This window comes from Lepisosteus oculatus, chromosome 3 (genome assembly GCF_040954835.1).
Source record: "Lepisosteus oculatus isolate fLepOcu1 chromosome 3, fLepOcu1.hap2, whole genome shotgun sequence".
Classification (NCBI taxonomy): Eukaryota; Metazoa; Chordata; class Actinopteri; order Semionotiformes; family Lepisosteidae; genus Lepisosteus; species Lepisosteus oculatus.
The window spans coordinates 10,338,884-10,357,830 of NC_090698.1; the positions used below are offsets into that span (position 1 = coordinate 10,338,884).

The 18,947-nt window shown below is 52.4% G+C and overlaps 1 protein-coding gene across 4 annotated transcripts; it reads left to right on the plus strand.

Annotated features, from left to right (window-relative positions):
- Window positions 1-182: 182 nt before the first annotated feature.
- ctc1 (CTS telomere maintenance complex component 1) lies at window positions 183-18,845 on the plus strand. 4 transcript variants are annotated; one of them, XM_069186743.1, is made up of 24 exons: window positions 183-551; window positions 2,013-2,173; window positions 2,887-3,139; window positions 3,246-3,469; window positions 3,574-3,715; window positions 4,272-4,868; window positions 5,067-5,195; window positions 5,651-5,877; window positions 6,627-6,780; window positions 6,913-7,113; window positions 8,635-8,770; window positions 9,343-9,457; window positions 10,446-11,043; window positions 11,417-11,506; window positions 11,604-11,738; window positions 11,850-11,905; window positions 12,639-12,745; window positions 13,898-14,063; window positions 14,486-14,560; window positions 15,030-15,207; window positions 15,507-15,571; window positions 15,690-15,855; window positions 15,974-16,097; window positions 18,110-18,845. In XM_069186743.1, the coding sequence occupies exons 1-24, from the start codon at window positions 510-512 to the stop codon at window positions 18,220-18,222; spliced, it is 4,254 nt and encodes a 1,417-aa protein (XP_069042844.1). In that variant the 5' UTR covers window positions 183-509; the 3' UTR covers window positions 18,223-18,845. The 4 variants fall into 4 exon arrangements, with proteins under 4 accessions (XP_069042844.1, XP_069042845.1, XP_069042846.1 ...); XM_069186744.1 differs by having other exon boundaries at window positions 18,090-18,213; XM_069186745.1 differs by lacking the exon at window positions 2,013-2,173 and having other exon boundaries at window positions 184-551.
- The last annotated feature ends 102 nt before the right edge of the window (window positions 18,846-18,947 follow it).

Sequence of the window (18,947 nt, forward strand, 5' to 3'; positions counted from 1 at the left end):
AGTATTGTACAAGTTACAGTATATCTCAAGTTGTTTTCTCTTATGTGACAACCGCAAGCTGATGGCTGTAAGGCCACCTAAATTAATCATATAGAATTAAAACGGACATGTATATTTGAACTCATTCATTAACCATTAGAAAGAACTAACGCAGTTGCAGACAATTTGCTCTCGTTTTCTGTACATTTGCTAAGGCGGATAAAGAGGTCTCCGCATTGATAGCTGACTGTAATAAGATGGCGTCCAAACATGGTAACGTAGGCGGTTTGCGGCGTTACGTTTCCGGTGACGTCATCTTCTGGGCCGGATGTTTTGATCTTTTCAAAAAGTTTGCGCGTCAATGAGACGCGTCTGATGTACCCTCGGTTGAAGGTTTATGTACGACCTTTTTCCGCTTAGATCGGAGTTTTTGACAATCTTTCCCGATAGTTTCGTTATTTCGTCTTGGAACAGACCCAGTCTTCGTTGCAGGCTGTGTGTGTTTGCTGTCCGCTCCCGCCGGGAGGAACATGGACGAGTTTCTGAGAGAGTTTCAGTCGCCCAGCCAAGCAGTAAGTGCCTGGAGCTGTCTTTTGTTGAGTCAATAATACAAGCCTCTACAGACGATTTCGGCATCGGTCTGTCTCCGTCTTCCTGTCTGCATCTGTCAGTCTGTCTGTCTTCGTCCCCCTGTCTGCATCTGTCTCCGTCCTCCTGTCTGCATCCGTCAGTCTGTGTCTATCTCCGTCCTCCTGTCTGCATCCGTCAGTCTGCGTCTGTCAGTCTGTGTCTGTCATTCTGCGTCTTTCTCCGTCCCCCTGTCTGCATCTGTCAGTCTGTCTGTCTGTCTCCGTCCCCCTGTCTGCATTTGTCAGTCTCTCTTTAATCACCTTTCCTATTCATTTCAAATAGCTCTGTTGGCACCAATCATGAAGTACAGTATTCTCAAGTCGTTAATAAGATATTTACCATGTAAACATACTAATCTGTCTCCTGTGTGGGGCTTTTAATTGTCCACGGATAACAAAAATGCGCACGCTATGACCAAGCTCTCGAGTACCTTATACAGTACATACTGTATACATCCTTATACCCTCTGGCAAATAACAAAACACACAACAGGAAATAAACCTAGTCTTCTAATACTAGAAGTGAGTTCTAATATAAAGAGGAAAATGATTAAAGCACGACCCTTTACGATTAGTCTTCGGGAAGATGTGAGAAAGCGCGAGAGAAAACGCGCTCACATTTGGAGGCGAGCTTCAGAGGTTCGGAGTCTGGTTGTACTGCGTTTCCATCTCTGTCTGCATCGCTTCCCTGCAAGAAACGATTATATCATTTCTTTCAAATGTTCTAAATGTGCGTGCGCCCCCTTAGGTTAATGTCATCTGTCCACTGTAACGCAATTAGCCCAGCGGTCCAGTCTTCCCAGGTGGAGTCTCTCTGTGTGCCCCACAACCCGTTAATTATCACACAAGGGCAATGCGTCAGGTGTGGACACAGTCATATATTTCAGGACTACTGCTGTCTTGTTCCACAGTGACAGTAGTGGCCAGTGAGTGACCATGCAGGTCTCACACAGTCGTGTCTCTGGGCTTGTACCTGCTGCAGCTGTCTTGTACCACAGTGACTGAAGTGGCCTGTGAGTGACCATGCAGGTCTGACACAGTCGTATCTCTGGGCTTGTACCTGCTGCAGCTTTATCAGACACAGTATCTACTGTATGTTATACAGATCTTTTTTTTAAAGCCTGGCCATATTTATTATACTGGTTCTCATGTGTTTATGGAAATTCCATGCGTGGTAAAATGGCATCTGGACCATCTCAGGCATTCTGTGCATCCTGCAGAGCCTGATGCAGATGTTCATGCAGATTGTTGATATTTATAGAGCAGTACATGAACACCCTGAATGGAGAGCAGGTATGCTGCTTTTGTACTTGTCTGCCTGTGGATTCTGTCTGCAGCTGCGGTGCCTCTTTATGTCTGCAGTTTCAGACTCTAGCTGTGGTTCCCTATCACTCTGTCTCTCAGGAAGTTCAGTGGCTCCAGGATGTCTACTGTTTCACTGAGAAGAACCTGCTTCCTGTGGGAGAGCTTGCTGGGAGCTGTGTCGCCGTGCTCGCATTGGCTGTTGTCAGGACGACACAGCAGGCGCTGGGCACTGGCCCAGACTCGGTGCCTCTCAGCTACAGGTATATACCATTTTAAAGGCAGACTCAGCTCCCTTTGCACTGTAGTCTTTCACTCCACGTTTTACAGTGCTGATAATCTAACTTCCATTGCACACCTGGATAATCCACCCATATTTTCCAAGCTGCAGAAGACTCCTCCACAGACTGAAGCCATTTCTTCCACACAGTCAGGGCATCGGTTTCTGCAATTTGCCGGGCTCCCTGTTCCGGAATTCCACAACCCTTTGTGTAAAAAAAAAAACCCCTCTGTTCTCATTTTTATTTGTGCTGATCTGTAGTTTCCAGTCATGTCCTCTAAAGACTCCACTAAGATAAACACGTGTTCCTCTCCACACATATTCTGTTTGTTCTACAAGACTGCATTACTGCACAAGATACATTCTCACTTTTCAGCTTTTTCTGCAAGTTTATTTCAAAATAAGCTTGAACGTTGGAGCATGTGGTGTTGCTTCTACACAAGACCCTCCTATGCTTTGACTCTTGTAATAAGTTAACAACAGAATTGATCCCTAATTGGTCAATTAACCCATTTTGCTAATTATGGTACAGCTAGGACAAAGACTCACTATGTCATGGAATTCAGGTCGCAATCTTCCCTCTACTTGGTCTACATGGTGCTTAAATTTTGTCTGTGTCTGAACCTCTCTTTCTCGGTGCCTCTTTAGCACGCACTCTGTTGTCTGATATGTCTCCTACCACGTTGTCTCTGCCAGGCTGGTCTCCATGGGAGAGCTGGTTGCCAGGCAACACACGCCATGCTGCAGTCATGTGACCTGGAGCACAAGTCAGTTCCGAGAATGGGCCCAGGAGGGTGAGCGGCGTGTAGCTAACTGCAGAGTCTTGCCCCGGGACAACCTTCTGCTGATTGGCTGCCTGACAGATCACCATAGCAGCAGCCTGGGCAGGGAAGCTGTGTATGATGGGAGTTTGAGTCTGAAGGATGGAAGTGGTTCTTTGTATTGTGAGGTGTGCTTGAAAGATCTTTTTATATACTATAAAAAACTATAATTGGATACAGGTGCTACAGTATAGCATATACCTGTTGATTTTAATAAAACTGTTGTCCTTGTAGGTTCTCCATCTGTCTACTGATTGGCTGGGTCGGTTGATGCTGTTTCCAAACTGGAACTACATCCCCCAGAATGCTGCAAGTTCTGGACAGAAAGTAGAGGGTTATCTTGAGCTGTGCTGCCCCCCACTGCCTATACTACCCAGCCCTTTGACCCTTGAACCTGAAGAACCCCTGTTTCAGGGAGCCTTAAGACCACATGAAACTGCCAGGCTCCTCAAACAGCGGTGAGGAAGAGGGAGACTATAAAACATATCATGGGTGACAAAGAAAGTGTGTATTGTAGTGACCAGTCAGGAACAACTGGTTCCTCTTTCTGTCTGTTTTCCAGGTTTCGTAGTCCTGGTGTCAGGCTGGTGGTCTGTGGGCAGGTATCGCTACTCTGCCCTCTGCTCAACATTGCTGGGAAGACTTTCTTCTGCTTCACACTGAGTGACAGAGAGAGAGAGAATAGTGTGCCTATGCTGGTCACGGTGAGTGAGGGGTTGACACAGAAACACTGGACACTATAGTACACTAACACTGCACTGAGAGAGAGGGGTTAATACAGACACACTGGACACTACAGTCCATTAACACTGCACTGAGAGAGAGGGGTTAATACAGACACACTGGACACTACAGTCCATTAACACTGCACTGAGAGAGAGGGGTTAATATAGACCCACTGGAAACTACAGTACATTAACACTGCACTGAGAGAGAGGGGTTAATACAGACACACTGGACACTACAGTCCATTAACACTGCACTGAGAAAGAGGGGCTGATAGAGACACACTGGACACTATAGTTCGTTAACACTGCACTGAGAGAGAGGGGTTAATACAGACACACTGGACACTACAGTCCATTAACACTGCACTGAGAGAGAGGGGTTAATACAGATACACTGGACACTACAGTACATGAACACTGCACTGAGAGAGAGGGGCTAATACAGACACACTGGACACTATAGTACGTTAACACTGCACTGAGAGAGATGAGGACCATAACTTGTTCACAGTTTCTGTCTTGCCTCCCACAGAACCCCTCTCTGCTGCACTGGCGGCAGTGTCTGAGTGTTGGCGTTTCTGTGGTCATCTCCGGGCTGCGTGTGTGCACACTACGCCGTGTGGCCGCGCAACTGGTTCTCTGCCCAACTCCCCAGTCTCGCCTGTGGCCCCTGAAACACTTCAAGGCACCCTGGGAGACACCTGGGCAGGCCCAGGCAGATACACAGGCATTGCTGAGCAGATGGACACAAGGACAGACAGAAGAACAGACACTGACAGACACAGAGACAGACGAACAGACAGCAGGAGACACACAGACAGAAGGACAGACACTGACGGACACAGAGACAGAAGGACAGCCAGCAGGAGACACACAGACAGAAGGACAGACACTGACAGACACGGAGACAGAAGAACAGAGAACAGGAGATACATGGACACAAGAACAGACAGGAGACACACAGAAAGAAGAACAGACAGCAGGAGACACATGGACACAAGAACAGACAGCAGGACAGATGGATCCTGAACCAGACAGAACTACAGGCCCAAAGACTGACCGACAGCCTGTCTCTGTTAAGCCAGTCCTGCGGTGCACAGCCAAGCGGTCCAAAGTCATTGATTATAAGGTGAGCATAACTGTCGCCCAGTGTGTCAAGGATCGTAGAAAAGACTCTCACTACACAGCAGTCTAATCCATCCCAGGTTTTACAGAGTTGTCATCCAGAGTCCCAGTGCACTGCAGTCTGATCCAGGAGAAGTGTACTGAGATTGTGAGCGTCAGGCAGTGTTGTGTGTCTTCTAAGCTCTATTTAACCCTCCGACAGGGAGTGATTTCACGGGTGCTGATCGCAGAGGCAGGGCTTTATGAGCTTGATGGGGAGGTGGGGCTCTGCCTGGCCTATCAGCAGGTTCTGAACTACGGTCGGGGCCTGAGGCCTGGAGCAGAGGTTAAGGTGAGTGAGAGGAAGGGAATGATTGACCTTCTGTCATCTTGTTTCTTAATTACTTCTTCTGTATCTTTTCTTCATCTCTCTCTCTCAGTGCAGTGTTAATATACTGTAGTGTCCAGTGTGTCTGTATTAACCCCCCTCTCTCTCTCTCCGGGTGCAGTGTTAATGTACTGTAGTGTCCAGTGTGTCTGTATTAACCCCCCTCTCTCTCTCTCCGGGTGCAGTGTTAATGTACTGTAGTGTCCAGTGTGTCTGTATTAACCCCTCTCTCTCTCAGTGCAGTGTTAATATACTGTAGTGTACAGTGTGTCTGTATTAACCCCTCTCTCAGTGCAGTGTTAATGTACTGTAGTGTCCAGTCAGTGTGTCTGTATGAACCCCTCTATCTCTCAGTGCAGTGTTAATGGACTGTAGTGTCCAGTGTGTCTGTATTAACCCCTTTCTCTTTCTCTCTGCAGCTCAGCCATGTCCACTTCATGTACCGCCCCTCACCTCATTTCCCGCCCACGTTGCTTTGCTGCTGTCTGCGGACCGCTCTGCAGATCGAGGGGTTCAGCGCAGTGGGGTCGGAGTTCATGCCCTTTCATCACCAGAAGAGCCTGTATGTCCGTGTGCTGCTGGAGAGAGAGCTGGGCGTGTCCCAGTACCTGTGGGCATGTCACTGTGCCGCCACACTCGGAGAGAGGTATCTCCAACGACAGAGAGACGGAGGGAGCGATGGTTTGGAGAAACATAAGGATGAGGAAGAAGGATGACTGGAGCAGAGACATGAATAGATGTCAGAGGAGTGGGAGGGGGAGGGAGGATGATGGAGAGAGGAGTTGTTGAGGCAGTGCAGAAGGGTGAGGACGTTTATCCTGGGAGAGCCAGCCTCTTCCTTAGTGTCTGGGCAATGCTTGTGTGTTCTCATGCCAACATCAAAAACTTTTAATGGAGTTGTTTCTTCAAAACTGAAAAAGCTGATCATCAGTGTCTGTGGTAGCAGACCAGACTCTCATTGCACAAAAGATCAGTTGCACATTGAAGATCCCCTCCAGGTTTTACAGTTCTGTCAGACTCCCGTTGCACAGCAGGGAGATCCACTCCAGGTTTTACAGTTCTGTCAGTGCCCCATGGCACAGCAGGGAGATCCACTCCAGGTTATACAGTTCTGTCAGTGCCCCATGGCACAGCAGTGAGATCCACTCCAGGTTATACAGTTCTGTCAGACTCCTATTGCACAGCAGGGAGATCCTCTGCAGGTTTTGCAGTGTTCATCATGATCGAGTGAATAAGCAACAGCCGGTGCTGAAAGTTTCTTCCCTGTTCCCTCACTGTGAGCACATTGGTCTGTGTTTGTGTAGCTAAGCTATCAGGCACATGTAGTTTTCTGCTCCATGACTGAGTTTTTAAACCTCTGTCTCTGCCGTCGTGCTGTGTCCTCTCTGCTCCCAGGCTGTGTCCCCGGGTCGTGCGGCCAGGCCGGATGCGTGCCGTGGCGGGACGGTTCCTGCGCTCCCTGCTGGCAGACTCGGAAGCAGGAGCCCCGGGGCGGAGGGACATATACAGAGAGATGCTGGAGGAGCCGCACTGCTGCCCCCTGGTGGAGGTGAGGGAGCCCCAGTGTAAAGGGGTGCGACTGTGAGTTGATGTGGACAGGAGTAAAAAGAATTACAGCTGCCCTCCCCCTCAGCTCTGTGTAGTAACTCCCCGACTCTCTCTTCCTCTCTCTGTCTTTCAGTACAGTGCCAACGCTCCTCCCCCCTGTCAGACCCCCTCTGTCAGCGAGCTGGTCTCTCTGGGGGAGTCTCTGGGCTGGGACTCCCTGTGTCTGCCCTCACTGCTGCCCCCTACGGCCCCCCACCTGACCAGTGCTGAGCTGAACCCCTTCTTGGCCTGGTCTGTGCTCTCCCAGCCAGCCTGGAGCCTGCGGCCGCCCGCTGTGAGTCACTAACCTGCTCTGGGCTGGAGTACTACTGTCTGGACTGGACTGGACTGGACTGGACTGGACTGGACTGGACTGGACTGGACTGGAGAACAACAGACTGGACTGGACTGGAGTACTACTGTCTGGACAGGACTAGTGTGGAGAACAACAGACTGGACTGGAGTACTACTGTCTGGACTGGACTGGACTGGAGTACTATTGTCTGGACAGGACTAGTGTGGAGAACAACAGACTGGACTGGAGTACGACCGTCTGGACTGGACTGGAGTACGACCGTCTGGACTGGACTGGAGTACGACCGTCTGGGCTGGACTGGAGTACGACCGTCTGGGCTGGACTGGAGAACAATAGACTGGACTGGACTGGAGTACGACCTTCTGGGCTGGACTGGAGTACGACCGTCTGGGCTGGACTGGAGAACAATAGACTGGGCTGGACTGGAGTACGACCTTCTGGGCTGGACTGGAGAACAATAGACTGGACTGGACTGGAGTGCGACCGTCTGGGCTGGACTGGAGAACAACATACTGGACTGGACTGGAGTACGACCGTCTGGACGAGACTAATGTGGAGAACAACACACTGGACTGGAGTACAACAGTCTGGACTAGACTAGTGTGAAGAACAACACACTGGACTGAACTGGAGTACAACAGACGGGCTGTGTGGTTCTAAGATCCTAAGGATCTGCGCCTGTGGCTGGAAGGTTGCCGGTTCGTATCCTGTGGCTGGTAGAGGAATCCTACTCCATTGGGCCCCTGAGCAAGGCCCTTAACCCCAACTGCTCCAGGGGCACCGTATAAATGGCTGACCCTGCGCTCTGACCCCCAGCTTCTCTCTCCCTGTCTGTGTGCCTGTGTGTCTCATGGAGAGGAAGCTGGGGTATGTGAAAAGACAAATTCCTAATACAAGAAATTGTATATGGCCAATAAAGTGATCTTCACTGGGCTGGAGTACGACTGTCTGGACTGGAGTACGACAGACTGGAATACAATGGACTGGACTGGAATGTGACAAACTGGACTGGAGTGTAGTACCTTAGACTGGACTGCATAATGTTTGTGATGATAATTCCATGCATTTATATGGCACTTATAAGGATCCCAAAGTGCTCCCCATACAAGAGGGGACCCACTTCTCCCCCTTTTTCTGTAATGCCCCTACCTGGGCAATATACAGCCAGCCTGCGCACACGTCAAGGGGAGGAGGGAGACGCTGCTGCACCAGCTGAGTTAAAAGCCAGTCTGGGGTTCAGCCTGGACACTGGGGTTAAGACCCCTGCTCTTCCACTGTCCTGGGGTCTTCACTGACCACAAATCTGCTCCTACAGAGTGGCACACAGGCAGCTGCATAGGCAAACATTCGCTGTGGGTGTGACCCAGGCGAGACCGGGCTTCAGCACAGCGAGTCCGGTTAGGTGATCCCTTGCTGCTGGAGCAGACGCTGGCCAGTGATCAGTCCTTGCCCGTGCGCGAGACTCCGGCACGTGAACTGAGCTGCTCTGTCTGTGCGCAGGTGCTGGCCGGCGTGCTGAAGCCCTGCGGCCGCAGTGGCCGCCTGCAGCTGCTGGACCAGACGGGGGCGGTGGAGTGTGTGTGCGTGGAGAGGGATGGGGACACGCAGCGCGCCCTCAGCGACACGGCCTGGATCGGTAACGCAGCCGGTCCTGTCATCAAGACTGAGCTGTCTCTCCCCGTCTGAGCGCCTGTCCGAGTGTCAGTGTGGTGTCACAGTGTCTGCACCCCTGTCTGAGTGCCAGTGTGGTGTCGGAGTGTCGACACCCCTGTCGGTGTGCCAGAGTGCCTGTTGGAGTGTGGACACCCCTGTCGGTGTGCCAGTGTGCCTGTTGGAGTGTGGACACCCCTGTCTGAGTGCCAGTGTGGTGTCGGAGTGTCGACACCCCTGTCGGTGTGCCAGAGTGCCTGTTGGAGTGTGGACACCCCTGTCGGTGTGCCAGTGTGCCTGTTGGAGTGTGGACACCCCTGTCGGTGTGCCAGTGTGCCTGTTGGAGTGTCTGCACCCTGTCCGAGTGTCAGTGTGGTGTCATGATGTCTGCACCCTGTCCGAGTGTCAGTGTGGTGTCACGGTGTCTGCACCCCTGTCGGAGTGCCAGGGTGCCAGTGTGGTGTCACAGTGTCTGCACCCCTGTCAGAGTGCCAGGGTGCCTGTCGGAGTATCTGTGTTGGAGGTTAATCCCTCTCTCTCCTGTCTCTCTGTCTCCAGGCTGTCTGGTCTCAGTTCGTCGCTTCTCCATAGTGACAGAGAGATTCCTGAAGACTGAATTCCCGTCCTGGAGACACCTGGATCAGCAGCAGTACATTAAAGAGAGGAGCTGCAGGTACCAGGCCGGTCCTGTAGGAAAAACCCCACAGGGAGCTTGAGACTTTGAGCCAGGCCCTCTAACCTGTCATTGGAACAGCTGTCCTTCAGTGTGTCCAGAGGCAGGGTTTAAAGGTCTGTGTCTGGACTTGGGTCTGAGCTCTGACTTTGGAACAGGTTGTGTTTGTCTCTTGAGCAGTTTGGCACCGACAATCTCTTCGCTTTCTCAATGGCTGAATGAACGTAATCTCTCCGGAACAAACACGATGACGGAGACTCTCCCTGCGGATTTTCATTCATTGAGCAAGCGACTGAGGCCGCCCCCCCCGCGTCCTGTCCGTCTGCTCCGATTGGTGGCCGACCCCAAGAGAGGTGAAGGAACTGATAGCAGCAGGGAAGCTTCCCGCACGGCTCTTGAGTTTTCTCGTCGGGACCCTGGCTTGTTCCAAGACAAACACCGGCCCTTTCCTGCCAGCGGCCCTGGGGGTCAGCCTGAGCAAACACCCGCGCGGGCAGCTCGGGGTCGATGAGGGCAGCGGAGCCAGGCCGGGCCAGGCTGGAGCCCGGTAACTGTGCCGGCACTGCAGCGCGGCTTTGGAATAGGAAATACGGTGACCTCCCGACTCTTATAGATTGGGAATCCAGGAGTACAGGATCCCTCCCTCACAGTGTTCAGGAATACAGTAACCCCCCACTTTAGTAATGATCAAGAATACAGTGATCCCCTTCTCTTAAGATTCAGGAATGCAGTGGCCTGCTCTTCTCTCAGTGTTCAGTAGTACAGTGATCTCTTCTCTCAGTGTTCAGTAGTACAGTGGCTTGCTCTGCTTTCAGTGTTCAGTACTACAGTGATCTCTGCTCTCAGTGTTCAGTAGTACAATGATCTCTGCTCTCAGTGTTCAGTAGTACAATAATCTCTGCTCTCAGTGTTCAGTAGTACAGTGGCCTGCTCTGCTCTCAGTGTTCAGTAGTACAGTGGCCTACTCTCTGTCTCCTCTGTCCTGCAGGGTATATGTTCAGTTCTGTGTTGGTGACCTGGAGCTGCTCAGCCCGTCGGCGGCCATGTCTCGGCTCCGCAGCGCAGGACAGACACAGAGCCCCGGCGTGAGGAAGACTCCGGGAGACCCAGAGGGGCTGGGCGGGGCGAGGAAGACTCCGGGAGACCCAGAGGGGCTGGGCGGGGCGAGGAAGACTTTGGGAGACCCGGAGGGGCTGGGCGGAGCGAGGAAGAGATTGAGAGGTGTCGCTGAAGATGCAGAAGAGTCGGAATGGGGGGCAGGAGTGCAGAGCACAAAGGGAGCGGGTCCGAGAGCTGCCCCACTGTCATCGAGCCCTGCCTGCACTCTGACCTCAGCTGGATCTATCCGGTCAGAGGTCGCGACCCCGCCGCCCTGCGTGTCAGTGCTCTTCCGGGTCTTGGAGAAGGAGGGCCTGTCCTTCCGCAATATGGCCTCCAACCAGGCACCTGGTCCGGCTGGGCTCAAGATGAGCTTTGGAGCATCTGCTGTGCTGCTTGGGGAGCCCCGTGTATGTGCAGGGGACTCCAATAACACCCATCTCCCCCCAGAGGAGACAGAGAGTGGAGACAATGGTGCCCCCTGCAGGGTAAGATGCGCTACTGCAGTGCTGATGGTCACATGGCGGAAATGTCTGGTCCTGTTCGTCTAATTCTCTGCAGGAATATAGGGAATGAAAGCTTTGTGCTTTGTGCTGTATCTGGTCTCCCAAGGCTTGCAACTCTAAAATTGCAATAGCAGAATTGTAGGCAAAAATACCTACTATTACTAGTGCTGTCAGGGCAGACTCAGTGTGTAAGAGTGCTGTTTTAAATACTTGTAGTTTTTGGAGTATGTTGCCAACTGTCCAGTATAAACGGACATAGAGGGACATCTAGTGTTTTCATCATAAAATGATGTCTGGTATTGACTTTGAACATGATTCCCTTTTCCTCCATTGCAACTGGTCGAAATGCTGGCAGGTGCAGCTGCTCTTCCTGGGCGGGGCCGTGCGCTGGTTCCACCTCCTGCAGCCGGGCTGCCTGTACAGGCTGGTCGCGCCGGACACCGCGGTCAGTACCGCCTCGCCCCACGTCTGCGAGTGTCCATGCGGTCCCTTTCGCTCCATGCCTTGACTCTTCTATCTCTCTCTCTCTCTCTCTCTCTCAGGACCCCAGCATTCTCTCCAGCCCCTCTCGCCCCACCTATACTGGTCCCCAGTGCCCTGAGGCACGCTCCCTCCCAGTGCTCCCACACTGGCAGATCCACACACTGGCACTGGCCCCTGTGCCAGCGCCGAGACAGGTGACCGAGCACGTTTAGTAGGAGGAGGCTGACTCTTATTCCTGAAGCTGTAGATATAAATCCACTTTACAGTGGGATAAAATCTTATCCTTTTGTCCTGTGTTCCTTCAGGTGTCAGAGAGCAGTGATCACAGGATACTGTCGGTGTCTGAAGTTCTGAGCGGCAGGTAAAGGCATTATTGTTCTTGTGAATAACAGACCAGACTCCCAGCGCCCTGCATGCTCATCCACTCCAGGGCTTCCTTTCCCAAGGTGCTGATGACGTCAACCCAGTGGACTTGTTTAAAGCCCACAGGCGGAAACTAAGATGATATTAAAACTGAGAACGAGAGGCTCTTCTTTACGCAAAGGGTGGTGGAAGTGGTGAACAAGCTTTGCACCGTCATTGAAGCCAATAAGTTTCCAGGAACAGCTGGGTGAGATCCAGAGCTTAATTAGCTACTCAAATTGAAACGAACCAGATGGGCCGAACGGCCTTCTCTCTATTGCAGCTTCTCTTGTGTTCTCATCATGCGCAGGCCCTTCAGATCACGTGTGTTTCCTTCGAATTGTCGCTCCACCTCGGTCTGTGCAGATCGAGTCGCGGTAAGGAAACAAGCTTGCATCTCCAGCTCCTGCAGCTGCTTCTGTACAGGAGCCTCGTGCAGCTGGCAGAGCCTGACGTGGATCAGACTGCTGGGCAGCGGGAGTCAGGTGACAGGACTGTAAATCCTGGAGTGGACCAGACTGCTGGGCAGCAGGAGTCTGGTGATAAGACTGTAAATCCTGGAGTGGATCAGACTACTGGGCAACAGGAGTCTGGTGACAGGACTGTAAATCCTGGAATGGATCAGACTGCTGTCTGGCTTGGACTTGCTTCCCTTTTTTAATTTATTCTCTCTGTTTTGCTCTTGCTCGCAGGACTCTCTTCTCCCTCGTCTCATTCAAGGGCCGAATATCCCAGAGAATCACACTGCAGGGTTTTAGAGACAAGACTCCTGATGTCCAGCTACAGCCCAGCTTGTGTGGTAAGTGCCTGACTGTACGTCATCTTTCTGTTAGTGTTAATGGACTGTAGTGTCCAGTGTGTCTGTATTAACCCTTCTCTCTCAGTGCAGTGTTAATGGACTGTAGTGTTCAGTGTGTCTGTATTAACCCTTCTCTCTCAGTGCAGTGTTAATGGACTGTAGTGTCCAGTGTGTCTGTATTAACCTCTCTCTCTCAGTGCAGTGTTAGTGTACTGTAGTGTCCAGTGTGTCTGTATTAACCCCTCTCTCTCTCAGTGCAGTGTTAATGTACTGTAGTGCCCAGTGTGTCTGTATTAACCCCTCTCTCTCAGTGCAGTGTTAATGGACTGTAGTGTCCAGTGTGTCTGTATTAACCCCTCTCTCTCAGGGCAGTGTTAATGTACTGTAGTGTCCAGTGTGTCTGTATTAACCCCTCTCTCTCAGGGCAGTGTTAATGTACTGTAGTGTCCAGTGTGTCTGTATTTACTCCTCTCTCTCTCAGTGCAGTGTTAATGGACTGTAGTGTCCAGTGTGTCTGTATTAACCCCTCTCTCTCAGGGCAGTGTTAATGGACTGTAGTGTCCAGTGTGTCTGTATTAACCCTTCTCTCTCAGTGCAGTGTTAATGGACTGTAGTGTTCAGTGTGTCTGTATTAACCCTTCTCTCTCAGTGCAGTGTTAATGGACTGTAGTGTCCAGTGTGTCTGTATTAACCTCTCTCTCTCAGTGCAGTGTTAGTGTACTGTAGTGTCCAGTGTGTCTGTATTAACCCCTCTCTCTCTCAGTGCAGTGTTAATGTACTGTAGTGCCCAGTGTGTCTGTATTAACCCCTCTCTCTCAGTGCAGTGTTAATGGACTGTAGTGTCCAGTGTGTCTGTATTAACCCCTCTCTCTCAGGGCAGTGTTAATGTACTGTAGTGTCCAGTGTGTCTGTATTAACCCCTCTCTCTCAGTGCAGTGTTAATGTACTGTAGTGTCCAGTGTGTCTGTATTTACTCCTCTCTCTCTCAGTGCAGTGTTAATGGACTGTAGTGTCCAGTGTGTCTGTATTAACCCCTCTCTCTCAGGGCAGTGTTAATGGACTGTAGTGTCCAGTGTGTCTGTATTAACCCCTCTCTCTCAGTGCAGTGTTAGTGTACTGTAGTGTCCAGTGTGTCTGTATTTACTCCTCTAGGTGTGGCAGTGGAGAAGGCTCCTGGTGCGAGGCTGACAGTGTGTGATTGTCTTACGCCCTGGATCTCTCTTCAGGTCTACATTGAACTATCCCACAATCCCTACACTCCTGGTCTCATCCCAGGAGCCACTGTGCTGTTCCAGAAATTCCACAGGAGAGTCTCCCGGTCAGTGTGGGAAGTACAGGGTGCCTGATAGGTACTTGGTCGGGTCTGGAGCTGGGACTGTAGTGTGGAACAGGGGGCAGTGAAGGCTCATTCTCACAGGGCTAAGTGATGCACTGGCAACAGTGTTTGCCGCTCAGAGCACAGCTGAGACAAGTCGTAAGAGCAGATAGCTGAGAGGGTGGCCTGGCGGAGCTAAACATTACTCATTCGTTCCACACACTGATCATCCCTCTGTAATGCGGAACTTATGATGAAAACCTATGAACGTGACCCACTTTGTGTGCTGCACATGGTGCCACTCAGCCATGTTTCAGTCAGGTTGTGTTGTGTTGTTGTGTCTTAGGGCCCACAGTGTGTACAGCCACTCTGAGCCAGCTGTGTGACACTCAGGTTGTGTTGTGTGTTGTGTTGTTGTGTCTTAGGGCCCACAGTGTGTACTGCCGCTCTGTGCCACTCAGCTGTGTGACAGTTGAACAGCTGGGAAACGGACAAAGCTGGTGAGTCTGAAATCTCTTGCTCTCCGTCCCTCTCTGTCCATTCCTCACAGTCCCTCTTTGTCTGTTCCTCACACTCCCTCTCTATCTCTCTCTGTCCGTTCCTCACACTCTCTCTCTTTCCTTCTCTGTCTCTGATCGGTAATAGACCAGGTGACACCTACTCATGTCTGAAGCCATAAACATTCGTGGCCTCAGAGAAAGAACCTCTCTCAGGACACAGGTTGAACTCTGTGGCCCTCACATGGTGGGTTTGAGCAGGTGGGACTGTCTGCTATGAGCTAAGACACACAGAAGCTTGTGGTAATTCTGAACTGAGCAAGTGTGCACTGGGGAATGTGTAAGAATGCATGAGAACTCATTTAATTTGACGACTTTTATTATGATGATTGATTATCTCTGTTCATCTATGATGTGTCTTTTTATTCTCAATGGATTCATGGGCTTCTTCTTGCCTTTTTCCTATCATCAGGCCTGCGGACTCCTCAGGCCATCCCTCCTCCGAAACTCCCCTTCCCATCATGCTCCTGGGGGAGTGGGGAGCCGGGCAGCCCCGGTGCATTATGGGTCGTGTGCGATGTCATGTAGTGTGCGTCCTCTTCCTGCAGCTGCAGTGGGTGTGCTCACTGTGCAGCAGTGTCTTCAAACAGGTCCGTCTCTTGTAAATTCCCCCTGTATCTGTACACTTTATCTGCTTAGATAAGCCAAAATTGTGAATGTATCTCCAGATCTAATGGTGATGAGTGTGAATGTGAAGTTACTGATGAGCTGTTCTGAGTGTCTTTACAGTCTACAGATCTGATGATGAGTGTAAATATGAAGTTACAGATGAGCTGTTCTGAGTGTCTTTACAGTCTCTACAGATCTGAGGAAGATGGGTGTTTCTGTGAAGTTATAGCTCTTTTGTCCTTTAGCTTGTGTTATAGTCTTGTGTTTCTGTGTCCAACAGGGTCGCTGCACCAGGAATTACCCCCCCTGTCACTCTGACAGTGGAGTCTTCCAGGCAGAGGCAAAGTAAGAATGTGGCTGGGCAACTGCAGTCTGTGTATCTCTGTAATTTCTGATTGTCCATCAGTAAGCCACTGGGTCAGTCTGTCCAAGTGTCTTTAGCAGTGTCTGTATGTCTGTCCAGGGCTGTGGTGGAGGATGGCAGTGGGGAGGCCCAGGTGTGGTTCTCAACTCCGACAGTCCCAGCGCTGCTGTCATTGGGTCCCTCAGAGTGGGAGGGGCTGCAGACGCACATCAGAGCCAGAGGTCACCTGAGGGTCATCCATCGAGGGAGGAGTCCTGAGAACAGAGTGAGCGAGAGGAAAAGGAGATGGTGCTGAGAGCAGAGAATGATTGTGTGATAGAGGCACATTGTAACAGATCACTCTGCTGTCTGTGTGATACAGCACTGCTGTGTTCCTTCTACAGGTCTCGGTACAGAGTGAGGACCTCCTGCTCCTCTACCTCTCTGCACTGTGCGTCAGCTCACTGGTCTGTCGCAGCATCAGCCTTTCCTGCCGCCTGGGCTCCAGAGACCCCAGCCTGAGACACGGTGAGACAGGAAGCAGCTACACAGGACAGCCCCACTACTGCACATCCCCACTCTGCACACCCCCACGCTGCACAGCGTCACACAGCACACCCCCACGCTGCACAGCGTCACACAGCACACCCCCACGCTGCACAGCGTCACACAGCACATCCCCACTCTGCACAGCGTCACACAGCACATCCCCACTCTGCACAGCGTCACACAGCACAGCGTCACACAGCACACCCCCACTCTGCACAGCGTCACACAGCACACCCTCACGCTGCACAGCGTCACACAGCACACCCCCACGCTGCACAGCGTCACACAGCACACCCCCACGCTGCACAGCGTCACACAGCACACCCCCACGCTGCACAGCGTCACACAGCACACCCCCACGCTGCACAGCGTCACACAGCACACCCCCACGCTGCACAGCGTCACACTGCACACCCCCACGCTGCACAGCGTCACACAGCACAGCGTCACACAGCACACCCCCACGCTGCACAGCGTCACACAGCACAGCGTCACACAGCACACCCCCACGCTGCACAGCGTCACACAGCACAGCGTCACACTGCACAGCGTCACACAGCACATCCCCACTCTGCACAGCGTCAAACAGCACAGCGTCACACAGCACACCCCCACGCTGCACAGCGTCACACAGCACACCCCCACGCTGCACAGCGTCACACAGCACATCCCCACGCTGCACAGCGTCACTCTGCACACCCCCACGCTGCACAGCGTCACTCTGCACACCCCCACGCTGCACAGCGTCACTCTGCACACCCCCACGCTGCACAGCGTCACACTGCACACCCCCACGCTGCACAGCGTCACACAGCACAGCGTCACACAGCACAGCGTCACACAGCACAGCGTCACACTGCACAGCGTCACACAGCACATCCCCACTCTGCACAGCGTCAAACAGCACAGCGTCACACAGCACATCCCCACTCTGCACAGCGTCAAACAGCACAGCGTCACACAGCACACCCCCACGCTGCACAGCGTCACACAGCACACCCCCACGCTGCACAGCGTCACACAGCACATCCCCACTCTGCACAGCGTCACACAGCACAGCGTCACACAGCACACCCCCACGCTGCACAGCGTCACACAGCACATTCCCACTCTGCACAGCGTCACACAGCACACCCCCACTCTGCACACCCCCACTCTGCACACCCCCACTCTGCACACCCCCACGCTGCACAGCGTCACACAGCACACCCCCACGCTGCACAGCGTCACACAGCACACCCCCACGCTGCACAGCGTCACACAGCACACCCCCACGCTGCACAGCGTCACACAGCACAGCGTCACACAGCACACCCCCACGCTGCACAGCGTCACACAGCACACCCCCACGCTGCACAGCGTCACACAGCACACTCCCACGCTGCACAGCGTCACACAGCACAGCGTCACACAGCACACCCCCACGCTGCACAGCGTCACACAGCACACCCCCACTCTGCACAGCGTCACACAGCACAGCGTCACACAGCACACCCCCACGCTGCACAGCGTCACACAGCACACCCCCACTCTGCACACCCCCACTCTGCACACCCCCACTCTGCACAGCGTCACACAGCACAGCGTCACACAGCACACCCCCACGCTGCACAGCGTCACACAGCACACCCCCACTCTGCACAGCGTCACACAGCACAGCGTCACACAGCACACCCCCACGCTGCACAGCGTCACACAGCACACCCCCACTCTGCACACCCCCACTCTGCACACCCCCACTCTGCACAGCGTCACACAGCACAGCGTCACACAGCACACCCCCACGCTGCACAGTGTCACACAGCACACCCCCACTCTGCACAGCGTCACACAGCACAGCGTCACACAGCACACCCCCACGCTGCACAGCGTCACACAGCACACCCCCACGCTGCACAGCGTCACACAGCACATTCCCACTCTGCACAGCGTCACACAGCACAGTTCCATTTGTTCCTCTTTCACCTCCAGTGGTGTCTGTGCTTCTCCAGGGAGCTGCCAGGTGAAGAGGTTCTCCCGGGGGGATCGCGACTTCATCACCAAGATCCCAGCACACCCGCAGCTGACCTGCGCCGAGCTGAGAGAGATGGAGTACACGCCGTGAGAGAGCGAGTCAGCAACCTGGTCCCCTCCCGCTCTCGCTAGTCACACCAGGCGCTGGAGCTTTCAGGCACTCTGCTTGCGTTCATTTGCACAGGCCAACTTGGAGTTACACTTCCCCTGAATTCATTTCGTCTATGATTGTTGTATAAGAGTCTCCAGCAGCTGCTAAAATCTGAACTGACAGGTCTAAGAATGGAGTCTGACTGACAGTGCTGTGAAACCTGGGGTGGATCAACTCTGTAAATCCTGGAGTGGATCAGACTGCTGTGCAGTGGGAGTCTTATGACACAGTGAAAGCTGGAATGGATCACACTGCTGTGCAGTGGGAGTCTTAACAATACCATAAAAGCTGGTGTGGATCAGATTGCTGTGCAGTGGGAGTCTAACAACACAGTAAAAGCTGGAATGGATCACACTGCTGTGCAGTGAAGGTCTTGTTTTGCCACAGGTGTTAGCAGGCTACCCAGAGACTGCCGCCGCTTTCTGCTTAACTAGAATTTATTTCAAATTTGTCTTGTTTTTGTGATGCACTTTTGAGTTTTTTAATCTTTTTTTAAAGTGTCTTGATTTTTATTTTAAACAAAAGGCATTATGTATAATAAATATACTATAGTATAAACTGTATATCCACTGCTCTCCAGAATATTGGAGAATACCCCTACTGCTGTGGCTCAGATTGCAGCTGCGATGTCTCCTGCCGGTAGGTAGGGAGTCTCCTGCTCTGAT

What these genes read in the sequence shown, in the direction of transcription:
- ctc1 (XM_069186743.1), top strand. Translation starts at nt 510, where the DNA reads ATGGACGAGTTTCTGAGAGAGTTTCAGTCGCCCAGCCAAGCA. An exon ending in TTCAGTCGCCCAGCCAAGCA is followed by an intron (nt 552 to 2,012) that starts GTAAGTGCCTGG and finishes TCTGTCTCTCAG; the next exon opens with GAAGTTCAGTGGCTCCAGGA. An exon ending in ACAATGGTGCCCCCTGCAGG is followed by an intron (nt 11,044 to 11,416) that starts GTAAGATGCGCT and finishes AAATGCTGGCAG; the next exon opens with GTGCAGCTGCTCTTCCTGGG.